The sequence below is a fragment of the Ptychodera flava genome, chromosome 4 (assembly GCF_041260155.1).
Source record: "Ptychodera flava strain L36383 chromosome 4, AS_Pfla_20210202, whole genome shotgun sequence".
NCBI classification, from domain to species: domain Eukaryota; kingdom Metazoa; phylum Hemichordata; class Enteropneusta; family Ptychoderidae; genus Ptychodera; species Ptychodera flava.
In genome coordinates, this window is record NC_091931.1 from 25,657,789 (window position 1) to 25,683,467 (window position 25,679).

General features: G+C 37.4%; 2 protein-coding genes across 2 annotated transcripts in view; both read right to left on the minus strand.

Moving 5' to 3' along the window:
- LOC139132188 (uncharacterized) overlaps positions 1-25,679 on the minus strand; it is a 212,236-nt gene that overhangs the window by 108,298 nt on the left and 78,259 nt on the right. The window lies entirely within an intron of this gene.
- Positions 2,004-25,679, minus strand: part of LOC139131287 (uncharacterized) — a 48,807-nt gene continuing 25,131 nt past the window's right edge. The window contains exons 6-12 of the mRNA XM_070697278.1: positions 17,345-17,805; positions 11,787-12,392; positions 11,493-11,579; positions 11,016-11,154; positions 10,705-10,820; positions 6,574-6,723; positions 2,004-5,156 (exon numbers count right to left, since the gene is read on the minus strand). Of these exons, the coding sequence (XP_070553379.1) occupies positions 11,823-12,392; positions 17,345-17,805 (1,031 nt within the window). The 3' untranslated portion in view covers positions 2,004-5,156; positions 6,574-6,723; positions 10,705-10,820; ... (1 more) ...; positions 11,493-11,579; positions 11,787-11,822. The remainder of the gene's footprint in view (positions 5,157-6,573; positions 6,724-10,704; positions 10,821-11,015; positions 11,155-11,492; positions 11,580-11,786; positions 12,393-17,344; positions 17,806-25,679) is intronic.

Consider the following 25,679-nt stretch of genomic DNA (forward strand, 5'->3'; position numbering starts at 1 on the left):
GTGACCTCTTTGATAAACTTGCAATATCTTGCATAAACTTGTGTAGTCCTTAAATCTGTTTCTCACTGAAAGAAATGAAAATACGCAAGCTTAGACTTACCATAATTCCACAACGGCAACAAATATGGTGATGGCCCCATACCTTTCGTAGCCCTGAAAGGATATTGTCTTAACCTCATGACCGCAAATGCGTGGAACTAAGGAGGGCGCTGTGCCGCTGCATGGCGTAATATTTCAAGGGAGACAATATCAAGGGGTCACGGTTCTTTACGGTCATTCAAAGATTTTATGATCACAGTCCAGGTTAAATATTGTTTTCAAGGATAGCTTGGCATGTGCTCATTTACAAGCAAACATATTCCCACTGGTGAATTCCTGCTGCTCTTTTCCCAATCTGACTTGTATACCCTTTGGCTTCAATATGTCTTAAAAAGTTGCTCTCCGATGAAGAAAGGAGTAGAAAAAGCTATATTTGTCCTAACAAAAGTAGTTAATACTGAGCACTAGTATGTCATTCTGAGGCCTCGAGGAAATGTGACCTCTACTGCAGACAGATAGACTCGTCCGGTGTGAGAATTATAGCAAGGTACAAAATTGACTAACTGAACCATGGTGACCCTAGCCTAACCTAATCCTTATAAAATTGTGGGAGGTGGCTCTCGTTCGTTTTTCATTTTATGTAAAAGGGAGCAGCTATAATCGCGAAGAAGAAACGAAAGTCCAAAGAGGCTTAATATCCTTTACTATAATGTGGCTTTTTCAGAGAAGAAGTTACATAATCGTGAACTTTCTGGTGACCTTTCATATATTTCAATCCACCTGACCACGACCGCGTTGCCTTTGACCATAACCCACGATAACACGATAATATGTCAGCTTTCTGAAAAAGCCAAACGGGTACTTAACCAGGTTATTATTCTATTTTCGAGTGGGGGGGGGGGTATAATAGAAAGAAAGGCACAAAATTTGAAAAAAACTTATCTCTACTGATGAAGGCGTCTCAGAAATTTGTTGCGTTGGGTCGGCATGTTTAAAATCATGAAAGTTGCAAGTTGGTAGCTGAAATAAACATTGTTTCCGCCTAGTTGAAGTATTATACAGAGTGTTTGTGCAAAAAAAGTCGTTTCAGCTCACTGCGGCAATAACAATTCTGAATACTTTTGGTCTGACGTCAGCAACCTTTGACATCAGGTAAACGGCGGCAACGGCTACCATTGTGTGACTTATCCACTTACAAGTCTGCTAATCATCCATTATGCCGTCAATTGTAACATTCCGTAGCAATTCGTCAATTTAAATCTCAGTCGTGATGTGAGCGGCGTCAAGTATGAATGCAACTCATTGTTATTCGTTGTTGGAGATATATAATTAAAAGTTAAAGTTGGCTGTGTACTCTTCCGGACACTCTTCACCTGAAGTATATATTAACTTACTGATAAACATGTCGATTAAACCATGGTGACCCCTATACCTAGTTACTGAGAACCAGCGAGGGCGTAGCTTTTGTTTGTCTTGCTTTTTATTTAATATGCAATGCCTACGATATAACCGAGATACGAAAACGAAAGTTTAAAATGCCATTCTTCGCTGTCATACTGTGGCTGGCGTATTTCTAGAGTAACATATATTCATAATCGCAGAGAAAGCTTTTTATGCCTGTGTCATATATTTCCATCCAATAGACGAACGTTGGGTATATGAATTGTTGTATGACATTACTAATTGCATGACTTATATGCTTGCTAAATAGATCGTGCACAAGGGTATTTTAGGACAGTTTCTTTTGCCAGTGAAGGTCTTGCTGTTTCTGATTCAACCGTCCTCGAAATCATATTTCAGGAACTGTGTGATGTTACGACCACAATTTCAAATAGCAGTCAGGATTACGGCAATTCTTTGTTTTAGATTTCCTTTTAGTGTATCGCGTGCTAAGGTCATTACCTGCTATTGTGATTTGGGCATTTAAAGGTATTTTAAAAAATCATCTCCTTTTCATTTTCAGGACGTAGTTTATTAAACACACCAACGAAATTTGATTCCTTCGTACAGATTCATTTAAACGCAGAATTAAAACTTTCTTTTCGGTGACTGATATTCATCTAATTTTATCTTAGCGAGCAAAAAGATGTAATCTTTGAAGAATTTCACAATTCTTCTTTATTGAAATTGAAAGTTCTATTTTCACTTCTAAAATCTTTCTAAAATATTGTCTATATGTGTAAAATACATTGTTATTGTTTACATTTAAATTCTAGTCCGTACCGGAATTCAATTTTCAACAATAAAAATGCAGTTAACAAATGTACAGGCTGAGTTGACAAGCTGAGTACTATGTAGGTAACTGTAGGTGACATTAAAAGCAAACTAGTGAAATATATTATCAAAAGTTACTAAAGAGAATAGTTCAATCTCCATTTGACCATGTCGATGATGAAAATTTGTGGATAGTAATATTTGTTTTCTTCAAAAAAATTACTTATACTGCTCATAGGAACCGCTTAATAATCATTTACTGTTTAAGTAAGAAGCGGATTCTTAATTTTCATAAACGCGATACCAGAAAGCTAATCATAAGCTACAGGTAGTCAATATAGGCCTAATTACTTAATTTACTTCAAATGTATCGACTGTTACAGCAGTTAACAATCTAGATGAACATTGCAGCCTGTATAGACCGTAATGACGGTTCTACAGCCCCATCATGTTCCAGCAATAAACCACACTGAATGACGGTATATCATGACATTATGACCGGTTCACGACATATGTGCTCGAGGAATAGCAAGTGCCTATACCATTGAGTGAACTGGTCAAAACCGAGTGGTATACCCGTTGTAGGGATGGTTTATCGCTGTTACATGATAAAAGTATATTAAAATTCTTGCGAGAAACATCATAACGTGAAAAATAGAGGCAATTTGCCATATGCATGTTTCCAAAGGTAATGAAAAAAGCAAACATATGCAAAACAGCCGATAGCACTAAGATAATTGCAAAACGGAAGTACTTTATTTATCGCCATTTCCAAAACTGTGTACAAATTGGCTTACGTAGAAGCGACGGTTCCTTGGAACAATTTATTTATTCTTCCTGACCTAAGTGAACGTGTAAATAAAATCCAATCTTCAATTTCTACAGTGCAGTTGCACTGGATACATTTAAAATCTCACAGGGTAAAGTCTAGAATCCCTTTCTTTCAAATTTAAGTCCAGTCATCGATGGTACGCACTATGATTCGATAAAATTTGCTCCCAGTGTAATGAAATTCGGACAGGATAACACTTGAGGCACAGAAAGTTGCTTTCAATACAGCTCGAAGTTAATGGCGTTCATCATAGCCAAATGTACTGTATGAGTTTGTTCTGGGAACTTGTGTCAGTCCAACTACAGTGCTAGCTATCTGGTGGCAATGAACCGGGTCCTTAGAGTAGTATTGAGCGGATGAAAAACAAGACTCTGTTCCAAACTAAAGTGTGTTTCTGAGACTTCGACGTTTCGATTCTACTCAGGGAATCTTAAAACAGAATAAAATTACAGCAAGGATGGAACTAGAACAAAAGAAAATGGACACTAAAGTAAAAACGTATACAAAGTCTTAAATAACAAAATATTGTTCGATAAAAGGGAAATGGAGATCTTAAACAAATTTACAAAGTATTTCATGGTAAACCGTTGTAGAAATTTGCTGAAAACCGACAGACTGCAAACCTTAAGAAATCACTCGGTTTTTATTCGCATGTTTATTCACAGTTCATTTCTTCGCATACTGACACTTCGAAATGATTGTGAACTGACACAAGTTATCACATGTTTAATAGTTTTACCGTCTTGCAAAATGTCTTTAAGATTTCAAACGGTACACAAGTTTGTCATCAACACCAATACATAAAAAATCAGAGTATAAGCATCCTAATCTCAATGCGTTCAATATGCATAACAATGCTGTTTTTTTTGACAACTACGATAATCACGTGCTGATTAAGGACTAACACTTATCGAACATTACCCTGGTACGGTATAATTTTCAATTTGATATGTTATTGCCCTAATAAGATTGTTTCGCAATTTTAATGCTTTCAAACGCAAGGAAGGTCCTGTGGTAATACAATTTGTCACTTGTTTGCCATAGAATGAGAATAATGTATCAAATTCAAAGTTCAAAATAAAGATATATGACCAAGAAGAATCCTAAACTTGAAGTGTTTCCTTCAACTTTCGAGTAATTTTTTGAAATAGAGAAAATTATAAATCATTACCTTAAAAAGAAAATGTACTGATTTTAGACAAATCAAACTCTATTTCTTTTATTACATGTCTCGTATATCGAACATCGCGAGCTCCATAGGATTCAATGGCAACTCGTCGATGACGTCGCGGGCCGCATAGTCATCACTTGACTGAATATGAAGCGGAACTATTTTCAACTTGACAACTTTTGGTTGTTTAAGTCTTGAAATTTCATGTTTTGCACAGAAAATCTGGTTTTGTGAAAATTTTGCATAAAAAATTGAAAAACCGCATAACAGTATTTAAATATATCAATGCGCCATTCGATGATGAAAATCGTTCCATTTTTAACGTTTTTTGGCTAAAATGCTAAAATGGAAATAAAGCATTTGATTATCATTCATCATAAACGTAAATATTTTGAATGAAAACTGTGTAAGAAAGGCATGTAATAAAAACATTACAGCCCAAACAAGGGACTATGTACCCTCGAGGCAGGAGACCATTTGCCGTCCTTACGTCGGGCAAATGGTCACCTACCCTCGCGCACATAGTCCAATGTTTGGACTATAATATATAATACTACTGTGAGCTCGGTTTGCAGATACACTATGTGAAAACTAACGCGCCCGTGCTGCGTGTACTGGTGTAAGATAATCTGTGTGGAGACGGCATAATTTTTCATATTCATTATTCTACCAGTGGCTTTTTCCACTCTGCCGTGTCATTCTAATTTGACGAGTAACCCGTATGGAATCACTACTCCACGTTCCTTGGTGAACCATTCAATTTCTTGATTACTGAACTTGGGATCAATTTCAGACTCGACTCCGATGGTCTGTGGCCCGACTTTGTAACTGGTTGGGTTGACACACACCTGGAACACCACTCTGGCCTGATGGGACTTTTTCGTTGACTTGTCAAAAAAACTGGAAAAGGAGTGAATATTGGTTGTGTTAGGCATTTACGAGAAAACATACAATGTAATAAGGGAAAGTTTCAACCAAAGAAAACACTTTAAAAATCTCTCAACTTTGAATTAAATGCTATAAGAAACTCAATGTTTCGGTTCTGTTCTGTTTACATCCGTGACGCGCAACCACAGACCACTTAGCTCCTTGTTGCAGTCAACTTAAAATTTTAGATGTTTTTAAGCTCCATAAATTCCTCCTAGGTTCCTTCGTTTACAGCTTGATTCACTAGCATTCACAGCATACATTATCAGATTACTTCAGTGTCAGTTGTCATGACTATAATACTAGAAATTGCCAACTTCAAACCTACGTCCATACCATGCAATGACAAATTCAGACCAGTTTGCTGTTTCTTTTCTGGAGCAAGAGTTTGGAACGACATTTCTGTTCACATTAAGTCCACAATCTCTTTACGTAACTTCAAATAAATTTTCAAACAACATTTGATCAATGAGTAACAGGTTTCACTTTTGCCATGTAGTTACTTAGTGATTTTCTACGACATTGTAACTAATTCAGCGCTTTTCTTCTTTGTTATTATGAGCCCTCCTTACTAACTTTGTTTTTCAGACAAGCTATCCATGACGGGTTTTGGCTAGACTAGCTGTAAGCTATTTCCCGACTCCCCATTTACCCTCTACTTTTTTCTCCCTCTCCATTTTTGGTGTTATGCAACTGGTAAATAAACCAATTATTATATAAAAGCCAGTTGAACATTTGTCGTCGTTTTCAAATCTGGTAAATAAACCAATTATTATATAAAAGCCTGTTGAACATTTGTCGTCGTTTTCAAACATGAAGGCAACATAGAACGTTTATTCTCTTTGTCTCGTGAGATAGATAAAAATGAATTTCCAGTATTAAGAAACATCCATTTGAAGCCATTTTATCGTAAATATCAATTATTTACAGTAAAACTGTTTTCATACGAGAAAGGTATGATAACGTCATTCACGAGTTGATTCTGTCGATTTTGTAAGTTTATATGGTTTTAGTCATAAAATACCACCAAACAACTAGGTTTACCCTTTCGAAGGTCATCATCTACACTAAGACTTTCGTTGAAAGTCACTGTTCGTTTCTCAGTGTGCAGTCCCTACAACATGTATTTTGTATGAATTTAAAATAATCGTTTGATGAGTTTTAGGCCGCTAACATGCTGGCAGTCAAGACGGTCGATGAATGTCAAAAGATTGTGTTTCACGTTTTACTCATTCCTCGGTGCAAGGACGATTCAAGAATACCTCATGCGGGAGATTGAAAATTTTATTGTCCCCTCGAATACTCTTTCTTACGTAAACAATATTAAACATAGTCTTCAAGGAATTTCAATTTTAAAGGCCCCAGGGGGAAGTTAACTTGGCATACTCACTCGCTTTCAGGTGCATACACGTCACATCCGGAATATCGTATGCTCGGAGAGAAAGAAATATCTGTTTAGTATCAAAATCTGGGGGTTTATTATCGTCCGTGAAGTGGCCAGGACACTCACTGAGTTTTACGCCTCCCATGCGAATATCACCTGAGAAGTAATTAACATACAAAAATAAGCCGAGAGAGGATCATGCAAGAAGGATACGATGGTATCAACCGGGACTCGAACCCACAACGCACGGCACCCAATCACCTAGCGCAGAGGACAACAGACAAACCGCTCGACTAAATCCCCAATCTCAAAAAAGATTGGTTCAATAACCGAGCTAAGGATGTTACAATTCTGACTGCGCCCTCTCCACTCGCCGTAGAGTTCGTGAAGCACTCACGCTAGCACACACGCTATCATACATCTCACACAAACTATATCGAAGCGAAGCAATGAATACAACGCTTTACACCGGGCGGAAGATAGCCTCGGGGACAATTCTGTCCACCAGCAGAGCTATCAACCCAGGAAAGAGAAATACGATGGTTTCAACCGGGACTCGAACCCACAACGCACGGCACCCAATCACCTAGCGCAGAGGCCAACAGACAAACCGCTCGGCTAAATCCCAGACTTTAGGCTGCGTTCACGAATATCGATGGGGGCCTGGAGGAATCGCGATTGAAATACATTTTTTTCAGATCCCCCGTCAATACCCTAAACAAATTTCAAATCCCCCTCTAAATGATCAAAATTGTTCAAGTCCCCCTTAAACTATCACAAGCCCGTATATCAGTCAAGGATGTATGCGCAGAAAAAATAAATACGTAGCGTTCTTTTCCGCTCGCAAATGTTCAACACTACCTATTATTAGCACTTTGTAGAGTCATATTTCTAAGACAAGTTCTTATATTGATTCATTTTAAACGCATCAGTGAAATTTTTGGATTTATTAGTCTAAGCCAACTTGAGCTAATTCAACTCTGGCAAGGTCAATTGCTCCTGCCGAAGAGCTCACAAAATGACGATCATGAGAGAGTGGGCAAATCGTACATCATGACTAATTATGACTGTCATATTGTAAAAAACTGAGCACAGTGACCTACCAAAGCTTGGTATCAAAGTACAGGACATATATTAATTAGATGCTACTCAAAATTGACAATACTGGAAGGTTAAAATATTTCATTAAATAAATATTTTCATCTCTGAAAATTGGGTGTAATACTGGCAAATTTGGTTAAACAATAAATATTTCCATTAGTCACATATTTTTCATACAGTCTTGAATGTTCAAAGTTTTACTTTTGTATTATTTTATGATGAGAACGTGAAAATTTAGAAAATCGAGCATGGTGCCCTATATTTTTTCATAATCAAATATTATTATCATATGCCAGAAACTTTTAAAGTCTCCTGGTCTTCATGTGTTAGCTCTCTGGCCTGATCTTATGTACGTCAAGTATTTTTCACTGTCCTGAGCGTCATTTGACCTAAACTCTTCTTCAACTACCATGTACATCAGAGTCAGACCTATCGCTATCACTGCTCAGGTATGCAGTGACAGTGACACTGCATGCAGTAACAGGGCGGTACCTGACAGTGCACTCCCGCAGGGATTAAGCTGTATTAACTTTGATAATTTTGTCAATAATTTTGTTCAGTTTATACAACTGTGTTCTTGTTCTACTCCCTGCAGCATGTTGAACTGTCCAGTATTCAGCTTGCTAACACAGCCTGTGTATGTGTACCATGCATTTGTATCACTGACAACTGACTGTCAGTCTGGACTCTAATTAAATTTTCACCTAATACATATTTGTATATACAGGCTTTGTCGACAAACTGAATATTGTGTGTTTGAGGATGCTGTAGGGAAACAGCAAGAAACTGTAGTTGATATATTGCACAGAAATATTGAAAAAACTCATCAACAGTTGCAGCTTCTACCCTGTTACTAGGCTCAAGTTTTGTTTTTTTACGACAAATCATACATTTTTAGATTTTTTCAAGATAACTCATGAAATGTGACAAAATGGATTTTTTTACTATTACATACATTACAGCAATTGGACGACATAAAGATGGTATTTATTTTTCATTGAATTACCTAAAAACTTAGATGGAAAATTAAAACGTATGGAAGACCGGTCACGACATGCGACATGCGACCTGCGACTTCAAAACTGCGACCTGCGTCCCGCGAGTTTGAAACATGCGACCTGCGACTTCGGCATTTAGACCTAGGTGTAACCTGCGACTTCACAACAGCGACCTGCGTGTTTGTCAAACTGCGACCTGCGACTTCACAACTGCGACATGCGACAACAACACGTAACGTTTCATGGTGTTTTCCTCAGTATTAGATTGGAAGCGTCTTGCGTGAACTTTAATCCTTTGAGCGCCAAAGTCTATTTTTGTCCCCTTTATATAATAAACCCCTGTCAATTTTTCTCCAATTTTTGCAAAAAAATTGGGAAAAACCTGTAGCCAATGAAATGTGATGTCGATTTGGTCCAAAATTATCAAAAAATTACAGAAAATCATACAATTGGTAAAATTTTGCACTAAAATTTTGGTGGGAGAAAATTACAGCGCTCAAAGGGTAAAACGTGGAAAGGAGATTTAACGTTCAACATCGATCAATTAATAAGCCATTGCTTTCGCTTTGGTAAATCGTTCACCAAGTCTGGCAAAACTCAATTCATGTACACACCAGTTCACTCATTTTCATCTGGAGAGATAATTTTATGACGGAAATGTTGACAGTCCGTGTTAATGCATGGAAAATAATATGCTACGTGATAGGCATTTATATGTTTATATTATAATTTCAAATTATTTTAGATATTCTTCGTCTGCCTTACCTCGCTTCTTTCCTTATGTTATCGACAAACTTTTTGATTTTTAGAAATCTCTGGTATTTATCCTCATTTCACTGTGGTATAACCATCTAGCTGTCTGTTTAATTCATCAGTTGTCCCCCCTGTATCATAACTGCGTCAGTGTCATTGCAAACATTCGAATTTTCAGTTATTGTCGTTCATTTTCTAACATTTCCAATTTTGTTCCAATTCTCTAGTGATTGATCATCGGATGTTGCCATCTTTTCGTCTAATTTCATTTTTACTTTTCGTCAAAAAATCGAATTGATCCAACTTTTGTTCAGTTGAAAAATAAAAATATTCTTACTGGTTAACTTCGGACTACATTTGTCTACACAAATAACATATGCAAAGTAAAGCAGTTAAAATAATACTGATATTGACAGAAGTGCAAACATATTTGCTAACCATGAATAGCCAGAGACCGACTCAAGTTCTTTATAGATAACGCGAGTTAAAACTGTAAAACAGGACATAATTAAACCCTCCTACAATCCTATTTTCAGTCTTTAAGCCTAATATGTACATACTATAATATGTACATATTATTTTTTGTGTGTATATAATATTTTAGATCATGTAGGCAGAAAAGTTCCAGAAACTATTAAACACTGATGTAGACGTTTAAAACCCTATTGCTATTGCATTATTTCAGATCGGTTTGCCTTTCGTAAGAAGAAAAATAAATTTGTGGTCTTCGTTTGTGGAATTCTCTACCGTCACAGCTTCATGCACTTCTATCGCTGGTTGAATTCTTTCGCTGGCCGATTTTTGCGTAGGCCAGTGGTGCGAAAATAATGCTCTGGTCGCGAGAATGCGGTAAACCGGCTGTTTTAATATAGTGCAATGGTGTCCCTCGTGTTTTTCAGGCTCGTGTTCAGAGCAATGGTGCGAACAAATCAAGACTGATATCGCAGTTTGACAAACACGCAGGACGCAGGTCGCTGTTGTGAAGTCGCAGGTTAGGCCTACACCTTGGTCTAAATGCCGAAGTCGCAGGTCGTATGTTTCAAACTCGCAGGACGCAGGTCGCAGTTTTGAAGTCGCAGGTCGCATGTCGCATGTCGTGACCGGTCTTCCATAAAAACGTAAAAGGTAACACAAAATTTCAAGTCCCCCCTCTACTACGCCAAATATTTTCGAATCCCCCTGAATTCCATCAACCCCTAACCATAAGCATTAAGCCTAGGCCTCATTTTAAATATCAAAACATCTTAGCAAGCTAAACATTAATATTTATAAAACATTTTAATACCTGGCATCAAAAACTCTCCGGTTTCGAGAATTGGTTTAACCGATTCCAGTCTGGTGCCGTGAAAAGCAACATGCCACTTTTTGAATACATACAATGCCTCGGCTTTTGGAGGTGTTCTGTGGGAACATGATAATAGAACGGATCAAAATTATGAATTATTTTTGAAATGCTGGTTACAAAATGATGAAATGAATATATAATGGACGGTGTGTGTGTATAGACGAATACTTGTCTGTTGATCGATGTGATGGTTATAGTGGTTTCAGACCTCAATGTTTTGGATCTTATCGTACAGTGAACATGCAACTTACTTGAGAGCAAAACGACACCATCCAATTGGAACCCCATAATCTTTGGTGGGTTGTCCTCTGGCATAGTAAAGCTTGTCTCCTCTATCGTTATGACAGCTTGTACAGTAGCACATGTCGAACTTTGGCTCAAAAAATACCTCTGAACAGAAAGGACATAAAAATGACTGTCGAGAAGAATTTGCTGTTTATGGTTTCACTGATGTAAAACCTCCCACAAAACTACAGTTGTTACCTGCACTTCCCTCGAGGTGAGGGTTTCTATCCGCCCAGAGATTCTAAGAAATACATTATATATACATGTACTCATTGTGACAAATTATCGCCGCCTGGAACAAGTAAGCTTAAATGTGAAGTGGACATTAATGAATGTCTGTTACTGCCTCTTCCAATTGGTTAATTTCTTAGAATTTATGAATCTGTATCCAAGATATTGATGATAAACTGCATGTGATATAAGTGTGCGCGTTCTAAGCAAACCTGGTAATCCCAAAGATTTCTTGAATCTTCCGCATAGCTCTCTGTAACTACAGCGCCCTCTTGAGGCAGATAATGGTCCGCTACCTCCTGCGAAATCGGTAAAAATTAGTAACGTTATTCTGTGTTGTAAATCAACAGCAAGTATTGCAATTACAAGGTCGTCTCTCCCCTCTTAGATCAAAATATTTCTGTTTGGACGAAACCCAGGGCGGTCTAACGAAAATACAGACTGTGAGACATTTGGTTCCTCTATATACAATACCGTTACAGAAAATATGTTACAATCATAATTACCGAGAACTTGACCTTGGCTGCTAGATTTAATTCTCATTATGCTCTCTCTGCTGCTTGTTTCACAGCTGCATTCGTATTCTGGCAAAGTGACGTCAACGTCGTGATGGCACCTGGCACAGAAGATATTTTTCTCCTGTGTTTATTTGCTTGAGCCAAGGTCCACAATGCATTAGCCGCCGACTCCTGCACGTCAGGTCGGTCCTTCGCCAAAAGTTCAATTAGTAGCGGTACTCCACCTAGTTTCACTATCAAATCTTTGTTGGTGTCATTGACTGCTATGTTGCCCAGTCCTGTCGTTATTTCAAGAGCCGAAAATATTAAAGTTTCAGCTATAGCCTTAAGCCTCGGATTTGTAAGTGTTTGTTTTAAGATATCGAGAGTGAAAGCGATCATCTCTTCATCCGCTGCCAAGAGATCAACTTTATGGTCTTCAATAACGTAGGACAGTGTCAACATGGCACCCATGGCTAGTGACATGTCCTTTGACTTCATAAACGGAGCTATCCTTTCGATGGCGCGTATGTCTCGATAAACTTGCTTGTTCTCGGTTGCCTTGGCGCAGTTGTGCAGCACGTGAATTGCTGAACTCACGAGCTCTCGTCTCTTCTGTTCAATAAAGATAATTGATTTTGAACCAGGAATGAAAGCATCAATTAATTTGTACTGTGGTCTTTCATAAAACAAATCTTTAAAAACTTTCAGTGTAGCTCGCTCAGATAGTGCCAAGGTTTTGCTTGCAATTTATTATATTATAGCCCAAACATGGGACTATTTACCCGAGGGTATATAGGTGACCATTTGCCTTCCTTACGTCGGGCAAATGGTCTTCTGCCTGGAGGGTACATAGTCTAAATGGTTTGGCTATAACGTTTTTATTACATGCCTCTCTGACATAAGTTTCTGTACAATTTTTTGGTTTACGTACAAATGAAAATTATAGCCTTCATTTCTATTGAAGACGAAAATCTGTTGAAAAATAGAACGATTTTCATCATCGAAAGGCGCATTCATATGAGTTATTTACTGTAATCGGTTATCGAATATTTTTCGCATAATTTTGTCAAAATGTAATTTAATGATTTATTTAACCCTGAAGTTGTAAAGTTGAAAATAGTTTCGGTTCACTTTCAGTCCAATGATGACTATGACGTCCGCGACGTCATCAACGAGTAACCACTGAATCCTATTGAGCGCGCGACGTTCGATATACGAGGCATGTAATAAATAACGTTTTCTGTCTTCACTGAAGCTAGACTTTATTTCATTTGAAATATAAATTTTACGTTAATTGGTTGCTATACGAAAGGAGCAGGTGCTGTGTACTCACAACAGCAGTACCACTTTGGACTGAACGAATTGAAAGGTGATAAAAATGCCGCGATATATACACACACATACATACATACATACATACATACATACATATATATATATATATATATATATATATATATATATATATATATATATATATATATATATATAATAACATAAATTACTTTCAGTACAAAGTAATGAAATATGTTACTTAAGTTTCATGCATCCTGCAATCTTCTGACAGAAATGAAAGGATTCCTAGCTCGACACTTATATATATATATATATATATATATATATATATATATATATATATATATATATATATATATTAATATATATATATATATATATATATATATATTATATATATTATAGCCCAAACATGGGACTATGTGCCCGAGGGTAGGTGACCATTTGCCCGACGTAAGGAGGGCAAATGGTCTCCTGCCCCGAGGGTACATAGTCCCTTGTTTGGGCTATAATGTTTTTATTACATGCCTCTCTTATCCAGTTTGCACCAAAAATATTTACTTTAATTGGCAAATTATAGTCAAATGCTTTATTTTCATTTTAGACGAAAAACGGTTGAAAATAGAACGATTTTCATCATCGAATAGCGCATTGATATATTTAAACTACTGTTATGCGGTTTATTAATATTTTTTTGCGAAATTTTTCAAAAACCGGATTTTCTGTGCAAAAATGAAATTTCAAGACTTTTACATCCAAAGGTTTCAAGTTGAAAATAGTTCCGGTTCACTTTCAGTCCAATGATGACTATGCGGCCCACGACGTCATCGACGAGTTACCATTGAATCCTATGGAGCGCGCGACGTTCCATATACGAGGCATGTAATATATATATATATATATATATATATATATATATATATATATATATATATAATATATATATATATATATATATATATATATATATATATATATATATATATATGATATATATCACGAACTCATTTTTTTTTCCATTTTTTTACGATTTTTCATATAAGGAGCCATAACTCAGGCACATCTCGACTGATTTCATTGTAAGTTGGTACAAGGACATCAATCTTCGTTACACATATGCATGTCAATGTGTTTCACCATACGATTCAATATGGCCAAGTTGTGGCCATTTTGTTATGATTTTGTTACGATTTTTCATGTACGGAGCCATAACTCAGGCACATCTCAACCAATTTTATTGTAAGTTGGTACAAGGACATCAACTTTTGTCATATTATGTATATCAGTTTGTTTCACTATACGATTAAAATTTCTATGTGGCGGCCATTTTGTTCCAATTTTTTCATGTCCCGAACCATAACTCAGACATGTATCAACCAATTTTATTCAAAGTTGATACAAGGACATTGACTTATGTCATACATATGAACGTAGATTTGTTTTATAATATGATCCAATATGGCGATATGGCTGCCATTTTGTTACAATTTTTTCATGTCCTGAGCCATAACTTAGGCGGGTTTCAGCTGATTTTATTCAAAGTTGGTAAAAGGACATTGACCTGTATCATACATATGCATATGTCGATATGTTTACGATAATATTGCGTGGCGGCCAGTTTGTTATGATTTTTCCATGTCCCGAACCATAACTCAGACATGTGTCAACCGATTTTATTCAAAGTTGGTACAAGGACATCGACTATTGTCATACATATGTACGTCAATTCGTTTCATGATATGATCAAATATGCCCGCGTGGCGGCCATTTTGTTACAATTTTTTCATGTACAGAGCCATAGCTCAGACATATTTCCACCAATATTATTATAAAGTTGGTAAAAGGACATTGGCCTACGTCATACATATGCACATCAGTTTGTTTCATGACATGTAGTGGTATCATGTCAACCATTGAATTTTCGTAATTAAGCTGATATGTCAAGAAATACTGCATCAGAATTCATGAAACTTGACACAGATGTTCAAGGTCACATTGCTTTAACGGTGAATAAAGACATCAGTGTCATGGCAATTAATTTGAAATTGTGTATGTATAATGAACTTTTCTAATTAGAGTGATATGTCCGCAAATACTGCATCAAATTTTGATGGAAACTTAGTTGATCTCAATGACACTAAGCAGTATCGTTTAAATTAATTGCTAATTTGCATTTACATGATGAATTTTTGTTTTTAGGCTGAATGTCCAGAAGTACTGCATCAAACTTTATGAAATATGGTACCGGTCATCTGTCAGTGTTACTCATTTATTTACCTTTTGTAATCAGGATGGCGGCCTACTTTGATGTTATGTTTTCACCACCATAAAACTCGATCATTCTAAGCCATTAAACCCCATCTGTAAACAGGACTCTATTCTCTCTGAAGACTTGTAATTAAAGTACCAATTAACAAGTGGGGACTGCGTCATCAACGATGACTTATTATTTAAGTAACAGATTTTATTACTTTGTACTTTGAGTAATTTTTATTATTATTTACAACGCTCTGCTTAGCATCGAGCACTGTAATTTCCCGCGAGGACATCTGTATACTTCGATGTGTATACATCGACTGGTATCTCCACCAACCGGACATACGAATTCGGTCACGTGAACGTGTTAATCATTGTCTCGCGCTGTACGGGTACCAAGGCACATGATGCAAGTCGGCCATAGGCGGACATAGACCCTGGAGGGAGAGGGACCCTGTCGTATGTTTTCACTGTGCTAGCGACGGATAGCCATGGTATTCAGAGTTATTTAGAATATTTACAAATAAATTATAAAGTAAATGTAATGACACGATCGAAACAGTAATTCTTATTCTCAGAGATGCCTTGGCTTTTGAAAATATCACACAAGTTTACGACCTTGGCGAGCGCGAAAGATTCCGTTCGATGACACACAGAGTGTACCTCATTGCATGTTTGTGTCCACAACGCTGCCGTCACCGGTCTCTGCCGGTGTCAACTCGTCAATCCCGATCTCGGTCGTCAATGTTTTCGTCTTACGGACTTTGATGTTTGCAGTGACATATATCTCGCCCGTGGATACATCCTAATTTACTTGACAGAAACTCTGTTCTGAGTGTTGTCTGAGTCTTTTTTCGAAGTACATCGGATTCAACATCGCTGCACTGCATTTACAGCGAACAGCTGATGTCTTTGCTACAGCCTTACGCCGCGCTGCAGGCTTGATCCCGAGCGAGAATTTATGGAATTTTTTGCGTAACACGATTGGACCTAATTTGGGATAATTGGATGAAGTAATGTCGATTAAATCTACAAATGTTATCTCATCTGCTTTTTTTTATATTACACACTAGTTTTTATGAGTAATTTGCGATATTGCAACATTCAACTACATGGCACCTAACACTTTTGAGAAATTCGAATAAATATGAAAATCCAATTATCCAACATTAGTTCCAATCGTGTTGTGTGACGAAGGAAAATTTATCGTTATTAGTCGAATGACTTTATTCTTGTGCCTCCTATGTCGCTTCCCCGAAGATTATACTGTACTTATTTATTCAGTTAAACTTACGTTGAGGTGTAGGTTTCGGGTTTATCACAACCGGGATCGCCAGGTACGACGTCCACATTTAGCCTTACAACTCGAATGGCGCTGCGACATCACTCAGCCATTAAAATAAAACGATCGATGGTATCCCCATTCGATTCTTGGGAGAAGCTATAGTTTTAGGCGGCTCGAAATTTCGTTGGACATACCTTGCATTTTTTCCTATTTGGATTTATCGAGTCACCTTTTTGTAAAAATGTCATAAGAGATTGTACGGCATCGATCACGACAAATCGGTCTGTGTAGCGACCTTCATGTATGAACGGTACCATACAGGAAAAAAGTTCGGTTGATGACGTACAAGAGGGGTAATTCGGATTTTTTATATGTCTTGTTCTACGTCACACAGCTGGCGATGCGGGTCAGTTCACAGTTCATGTGATAATACACACGCACACACACACACACACACACACACATATATATATATATATATATATATACATACATACATACATACATACATATATCTATATATATTATATATATATATATATATACATATATATATATATATATATATATATATATATATATATATATATATATATAAAATTTTTAACATAATACATGTTTATCAATTGGAATATCCACAACCTAACATCTCATACTATTGAATCCAACCATGAACTTCCACGTGTATTTCACGATTGCGCTATTACAATACAGTGTACACATTTACCTCATTTATCAATTTTGTCGGTCCGAATCTATCGATATCTTTCAGCAAGAACTCAAGAAGCCCTGACTGTCCAAACTGCTTACATAATTTCAGGCTGCTGTAAGAGTAACTCAAACACAAGCTTCGCAACAAAGTTATGCCAATCCAGGTTTGTTCGCTAGGGGTTCTATCTCCCATTTCTTGAAGACGTTGCATCAACTTTGTCAGCTCGTGGCCTCCTCCAAGACTCGCTAAATGATCGCCATAACGCTGACGCAGTTGCTCATCACTCGTACTGTCGTAGGGGACACGAAAAGTTTCATATACTTTCTGCACGGCTATCAAAATGTCAACTTCAGTCCCTTTTGCCAAGAATTCCACTGTTTCTCTCATGGCGAACATTATGGCATTCGGGTCAGTACCACTTATTTTACTTTTTACCTTGACCTTCGCCGACGCAGAATTATCACCTTCATCTGCTTCTGAAATATAAGAATTCAAAAAATGTCTCTCACTTTCAACGTAGTTTGAGTTTTCCTTATTCAGAAACTATAATAAGTCGCGTGTATAATCTGAGAATCCGAAGTCAAGAATCCGGTACGTTCTCGCAGAAGTGGCAAGTGATGTACCACAGTTTTACATCTTTACCGACATATCTATATATGAAATCTTCTTATTTATTTATTTTTTGACGTAGATGGATCAAAATTATCGTAACAAATTGCATGAATTTCGTCGCGATTTGTGTTTTACTTACGCGGATTACTTTCATTTAAAGAGTAAACTGGCCCGTCACCAAGGAGATACTTTCATTCATAAATCTCATCAAGCTGAAATTATGATACATCAAATGGTATCTCCACCAACCAGACGTACGGATTTGGGTGTGAACGTGTCAATCATTGTTTCGCGCTGTACCGATGCCAAGGCAAGTCGGCCATCGGTGGTGGACAAAGCTTTCACCGTGCTAGCGACGGATAGCAATAGTATTCAGAGTTATTTAGAATATTTACAAATAGATTTATGAAGTAAATGCAACGACACAATCGAAACAGTAATTCTCATTCTCAGAGATGCCGTGGCTTTTGAAAATATAACACAAGTTTACGACCTTGGCGAGCGCGAAAGATTCCGTTCGATGACACACAGGGTGTACCTCATTGCATGTTTGTGCCCACAACGCTGCCGTCACCGGTCTCTGCCGGTGTCAACTCGTCAATCCCGATCTCGGTCGTCAATGTTTTCGTCTTACGACTTTGATGTTTGCAGTGACATATATCTCGCCCGTGGATACATCCTAATTTTGTTACTTGACGGAAACTCTGTTTTGAGTGTTGTCTGAGTCTTTTTTCGAAGTACATCGGATTCCACAACGCTGCACACAGCTCGACAGCTGATGTCTTCGCTACACCACGTCCCTTTTGTGGAGGGGCCGTGGCTACACATGGAACAGCCTTACGCCGCGCTTCGAGTTTGATTTCGAGCGAGAATTTACGGATTTTTTTTTTGTGCAATGAAGGAATATTGTCGTTGTTATGCTTGTGCCTCCTATGTCGCTTTCCCGAAGATACTGTACTCATTTCTCAGTTGAACTTACGTTGAAGTGTAGGTTTCGGTTTTATCGCCAACCGGGATCGCCAGGCCCACGACTCACCTGGAGCCGCGACGTTACTGAGCCATTAAAATAAAACGATCGACGGTATCTCCATTCGATTCTCGGGAAAAGCTGTAGTTTTAGCGACTCGAAATTTCGTTGGACAAATATGCCTTCTATGTTTCCATGTCTGGATTTATCGGGTCACCTTTTGGTAAAAATGTCGTAAGAGCTAGCACGGCATCGATCACAATAAATCTGTCTCTGTCGCGACGCCTGCATGTATGAACGGTACCATGCATGAAAAAATTCCGGTTGATGACGTACAACAGGGGTAATTCGGATTTCTTATCCGTCCTGTTCTACGTCACACAGGTGGCGATTCGGGCCAGTTTATGTGATAATATTAAAAATGTATGCTTCTTTTAACCATAATTAAACAATATGCCGATTAGACCGTTCGAAGTGATCCGTCCAGCATAGTTTCCTATAAATCTGAATTCACATACATTAGTCCATCAAAGTTTTTTTTTAAAATGTCGGGTTATCACGTGTTCGTGATAGCGAACGTTTCCTTTTTTGTCAGCGCAGGTAGAAAAAAGCCGAGAGAAAATGACAAATGCCTATATACCGATTGAGAGACATGTTTGTTAAAGGACGAATATTAAGTAGAAGGTCTCGATGTATGTGGAATGTAACTTTAAATAAGACTGTGAACATTCCATTTAATTATAGTCCTCATTCTTTGACAGCGATAAATATTAAGGTTCCAAGACAAGAAATTGACCTTTTTTAATCTAACAATTCTCTGGTGCTAAGTAAGCTCAGAACCCCAGTAAATTATACATTTTCTGAAAGCCTAGATATAGGGAACATTTTGGTAACCACAGTGTAACCATTGTTTACATAACTATCACGTGACAGGTAATTTGCATAACCTTTCAAAAATCGGGTTTCCCTATGTTTTGTCTCAATACTTCAAAACATCTGACTCAAACTTGCTGGAATGCAAGCTGTAAGAATGCTCTTCCAAAGTGTGTCTCAGATTTTTTATGTCTTGCTTAGTTTTTTTTGGAGCACAATTTTAAAGAAATCAACTAGGGATAAATTCACCTCTCTGGAAGTTTTTCTGGCATAAAAATTGTTTAAGAAGGTTTAAAAAAATTCTGAGACACACTTTGGAAGATCCTTAGGACAGCTTGCACTCAAATAAATTTCAGCTACATACCTAAAAGCATTGAAACAAAACATAGGGAAAACCGATTTTTGAAAGGTTATGCAAATTACCTGTCACGTGATAGTTATGTAAATAATGGTGACACTATGGTAACCAAAATTTTTCCCTATATCTAGGCTTTCCGAAAATATATAATTTACGGGGGTTCTAAGCTTATTAACCACTAGAGAATTGTTTGCTTAAAAAGGTCAATTTCTTGTCTTGGAACCTTAAACCCTTGCATCTTGTTGTCGGTAAATGACTGTTTATTCTATAGTATATAGCTCTACTACTCACAATTAGATGGAATTGAAATTTTTAAACGGCTGTACGACTTACCATTAAACAAATTGCGCTTGGTTTTGACTGCCAAAGAGTAGAGATCAAAAAATTCAAAATGTTTACATTTGCGGTGCATGGCCATCATAATCATTTATTTCACTCACCAGAAATAGTAACACTGCCCGCTTGTCCATAGATATCTACAACACCATACGCCACGTCTGGGTTGCTTTCTAGTCTCAGTACCTCATTGAGAGTTTTGCCGTTGAAGAAGAAATGAACGGAACCGTCATCCTTTCTCTCGAGCCCGACTGTATCCCCGATCTTCGATCAAAAGTAAACAATTTTTGTTCATTTTATCAATAAGGCAAACATTTTTGCCACACATCATGACTGAGTGGCAGCTGTGCAGCTTATATCAAAATGAAAATAGCTGAGATTTGTGGATGTCTATCAAGAAAACAAATATGCTACACAAAAGTGATTTATACTATTGCACCCGATATGACTATTTAGCCAGCTTTCTGCGCACTTTATAAGATAGCCCGAAAATCATTTCTCTGCAGGTAACACAAGGCGATAGTCTAGAATGAGAAATGGCTCCTCACCAACTCATCATGCTCATTTATTCATTTTACAGAAAATATGCATCTTCTTCTACACTTTGGCGAATGGTGCAATCTTGAAAGGCAATGGTATATTCTCATTTACTTTTCGATGGCCCAGTGCAAGAGGGCGTAACTAATATTTTGGTCAAAATTTGTGTTTTTTTATATATTTTTGTTAATGTGAAATGCATCTTTTGTCAAAAATTTGAGTGAAAAAAGTCAATACAACTCATGTTGCCATAGGGACGTAACTTGAGTTACGCCCCTTTTGCACGAGAAAGTCAGTGCACTTAAGGGCGTAACTCTGTCCTTACGCCTGTTTTGCACAGACAAAATGTAAAAATATCAAAATGAAAAACAAATCTTACAATGAGGATGCTATTCATGAATAGTTCATTAACAATACAAAATCAACATGTGCATACAAAAGTAACATATGAAGAGTTTCGCCCTATAAAGAGCGTAGCTCATGATGAGGCACCTCCTTTTTGCTCAAAATGCTAGAGCAAGACAGACGTAACTCTACATTTTTTTTCAATTTATATAAAAATGATTTTCATAATTATAACATTATTTATGACATTACATATATCTCTGACAACTTCCTTTACTAATATAACAATTTACTACAAATATATTGAATTTTAGAGTTACAGGCTTTTAAAACCTTTATTTCCCTCGAACTCAGTTTGTTGAAAAAGTGAGTGAGTGAGTTGCACTGGGCCATCGTTTTGTCCTCGATCGTTCTTCCTGGTTAAAATGAATATGTAAACGAAGGCTTACTGCAAACACGTTTGAGAATTTCGAGCAATAAACTTCAAACAGTAAGGAGGGAATACTGCATCGGAATTTGAATTCCGATCAAGATACGAGGTTCAATAATTCAAGAGTTCACTTTTGTACTAGAATTGGAACTGACGTTTACCGTGCAGTCATCAACGTCTACTTCAAGTTCAGACACATTGTTGCCATTTTTGAGGACATTTGAGCCAGACCACATCAGCGTCACCCTTCAGTACACTCTGTCATAGTGCCAGGAAACTGTAAATCTGCAGGATCGTTGGAGGTAAAGCCTATCTCTAGGCTGCCACTCCATCGTGATATCTTTGTGTCCAGTCTAACTTGAAAACGGACGTTGTTCTTCAGTGGTTGTCTCGTCAGCACTACACCGTAGTTAAGGTTATCCCTTGGTCTGTCAGAGTAAAGCAGGAAACTTTGACTTGCATTGAACTTAATTTCGAATATTGGAGTCCGACTTTAGATAATTTCGAAAATTATAAGTTTCATGCTGGAATAATTGCGAACGTTCATAAATCAATTATTTATTTGTTTATTTTTTCCTGCTCTTATGCGTTACTTTCATGACACTCTGAACGGGACTCAGAACATGGGGTCGATACAGTATTACAGTTACTCACTCTCGCCTCCTCGCGACTCGTCCACCATGCATCACGTCAACGTTATCACCGCATCTTGGATGGAATTTGTAATAACTACTACCTGTAGGGGCCGGCACCGAGGCGATCTGTTCACCAGTCGGCGAAAACTGTGACATGCCACCTGCAGAGAATGATATATTATCCCCATAGCTACTTCGAGGAGAAATGTCTGTTGAGCATATGTCGTTGCTTATACACGAAAGTTCAGTATGTATGTATGTATATATGTATGTATGTATGTATGTATGTATGTATGTATGTATGTATGTATGTATGTATGCATGCATGTATGTATCTATGTATTTATGTATGTATGTATGTATGTATGTATGTACGAACGTACGTACGTACGTATGTACGTATGTTGTACATATATATATATATATATATATATATATATATATATATCGTAGTATACAGATGTCCTCGTGGGAAATTACAGTGCTCGATGCCGAAAGCAGAGCGTTATAAATAATAACACAAAATTACTTCAAGTACAAAGTAATAATATCTGTTACTTAAGTTTCATGCATCCTGCAATCATCAGACAGATGAAGTGAAAGGATTCTTAGCCCCACACTCTCTTTTACATCTTTGGGACGTACCATTCTATTTGTAGGTGGTGTTAAAATTTGATAAATAATAATTGTTTTGGTGGCGACATTTTGAAACCAACTCAGAACGTTTGTTTAATCGTAGATTAACATCGTAGATTTGTCAGCATTGATAATGTGCAGTTTTTCTGATATACAAAGATTACATCGCTTGCTTATGTTAGAGTAGCTCGATGCTTTGTCAATAATTGACCACGAAATGTCAAAGACTTGGTCCTTACTCTTTAAGTTCCGTACATACTTTGACAACTCAGTATTGTTCTTATATTTCTTGTTACGGAATGATTGCATGTGGTTAGTGAAGCGCGTCTTGAAGATGTTATCAGTGAGGCCGATGTAAACCTTCTCCGTGTTGTCCTCCGTTGATACTTTGGCCTTGTTAACCACCCCTTTGACTTGTATGACAGTTACCCTTCAAGGGGCATGCAGACTTGATCCGGAAATTACAATCAGCTTACACTTCATCTGTCTGATGATTGCAGGATGCATGAAAGTTAAGTAACATATATCATTACTTTGTCCCTGTGTCACTGTCTGCATTTTCTATCATGCATCTGTTGAAGTCTTCCTCTCGGTCTATGCGTCTGTCCATTCAAGTCTTGCTGAACTGTTAGCTCTTTTTTCATTACTTGCAAGCTGACGTATGCGTTCAGCAAAAAAACAACGTGCAGTGTTTTTTTAAAACATAATAAGTATGGACACATAAAGATTCACAAGATATTGGCAAAATGTGTACAAAAAACATCTATGTTCTACCTGTAGTATCCATGTATCTCATTCTTACGTCACCGTTAGCACAGGTGGCACTCGCACTAATGAAAAGGGGGTTCCTTGAGTCATGATGTGGTAAGTCTGTGAAAGCTATACCAAGATCCTCGTCATCAGCCTTGAATCTAAATCGTGCAGAGAGTTGGAATGCTTCATGAAAGTTCTATACACTGTAAAATGTAAAATACAACGTCCATTTTTGCAATGATGGAAAGCCAAACTCACCTCAATGTACCCTCATCGGCATTTAGAATGACGTGGAATGTATCGGAGACTTCGTAGTCGGATCGGTAAGATGGATATATTCCGCATTCTCTTCCACCGTGCACTAGTTTCTTGTCGACCAGGCTCCAACCCCAGGAGTCAGATGTTAATCCAAGCAGATGTGAATATCCTACGCAGCTCAATGGCGCATTTTGGGTCGCCATTCCTATCATAGCGTGACTGCCTCGTTCATCTCTCGGCCAAAAGATCTCAAACACGTGAGTCCCGCTGACGTACGCCTTTCTTCCCCTGATCAGATCAGTTCTCATCGTCTTCTCGCCTCGCCTGGCGGTGACCTTGTCCGGAAGGACGGTGAAGTTGTCGGAACAGTCCAATGGATCCCATGCGTGCTGCACTTGCACGTCTCGACCGACACCTGGTTGTCGTCATCAATCATTGCGTGCAGCGCCTCCAACATCTGTAGAGTTGAACCCATTTGTTTTTCAGAACTGTCTGCCTGTAGCTGAATAAGTTCATTTCCCATATTGGTAGCCTCTTGTTCTCCTGAGTGTGCCTATACAGCGATACTTTTAGTCGTGTCGCAGAAATGAAATGAAAAGATACAATGCAAAAGTTTCAATAGCTTCTTACTGTATTTACTGTAATGTTTTCACATTTTTTTCATATTGTGTGATTTTACCACTCTTGCCTCATACTTTCATGGACTCACTTCTATTGAATTGTCATATATTTTCCCGTATAAAGATTTTTTACATCGTGATTACTCACCAAATGTCTGTATCTTGTATATATTAAGCTGGGCGAACCGCACACACCCACACACCCTCATTTGCGGCGATCCGTTGTCCCTACCACTACCCGGCCATGCTATGTAATGATGTTTTTACAACAGTTAGTCTATAACTCAAAAATTCAATCATGCACGGCTCACGTTGACGAAGACCAATACACGACTGAATGGTTCAGTCTAGGACAGCTAGGAATGCGGATCATAGCCACCATGTCCGGCCAAGCTAGCTGATTATGTATTCAATAAATTAGCATATCGATTGTTTATGTATTCAAAAAACCAGCATACCGACTGATTAGCTTGTGACATAGGAATTTTAAGAATTTTAAGTGACAAGTGTGTCGCAGGTATAAAAGAGAGTGTGAGACCATAGGGATATATTCAAGGATAATTAATACTAATATATATGTAAGAGGCAACAGCATATCGAAAAAAAGACTGAATAATTGACTTAACCGGTCATGCCACATATTCTACCACGGCGGTATCACTCTTCCCTATATCTATCTATCTATCTATCTATATATATATATATATATATATATATATTATATATATATATATCTATATATATATATATATATGTATGTATATATATATAGATAGATAGATAGATAGATAGATAGATAGATAGATAATAGAGAGATAGAATATAAATAGATGTTTATCTGTTTGTATGTTTATTTATTCATTATATTGTTTGTTTGTTTATGTTTGTGTGTATGTTTGTTTGTTATTTATGTATTTGTATGCCTCTTTGTATGTTTTTATATTTTTTTGTTTTATTTATTTACTTATTTATTTATTTGTTTGTTTGCTT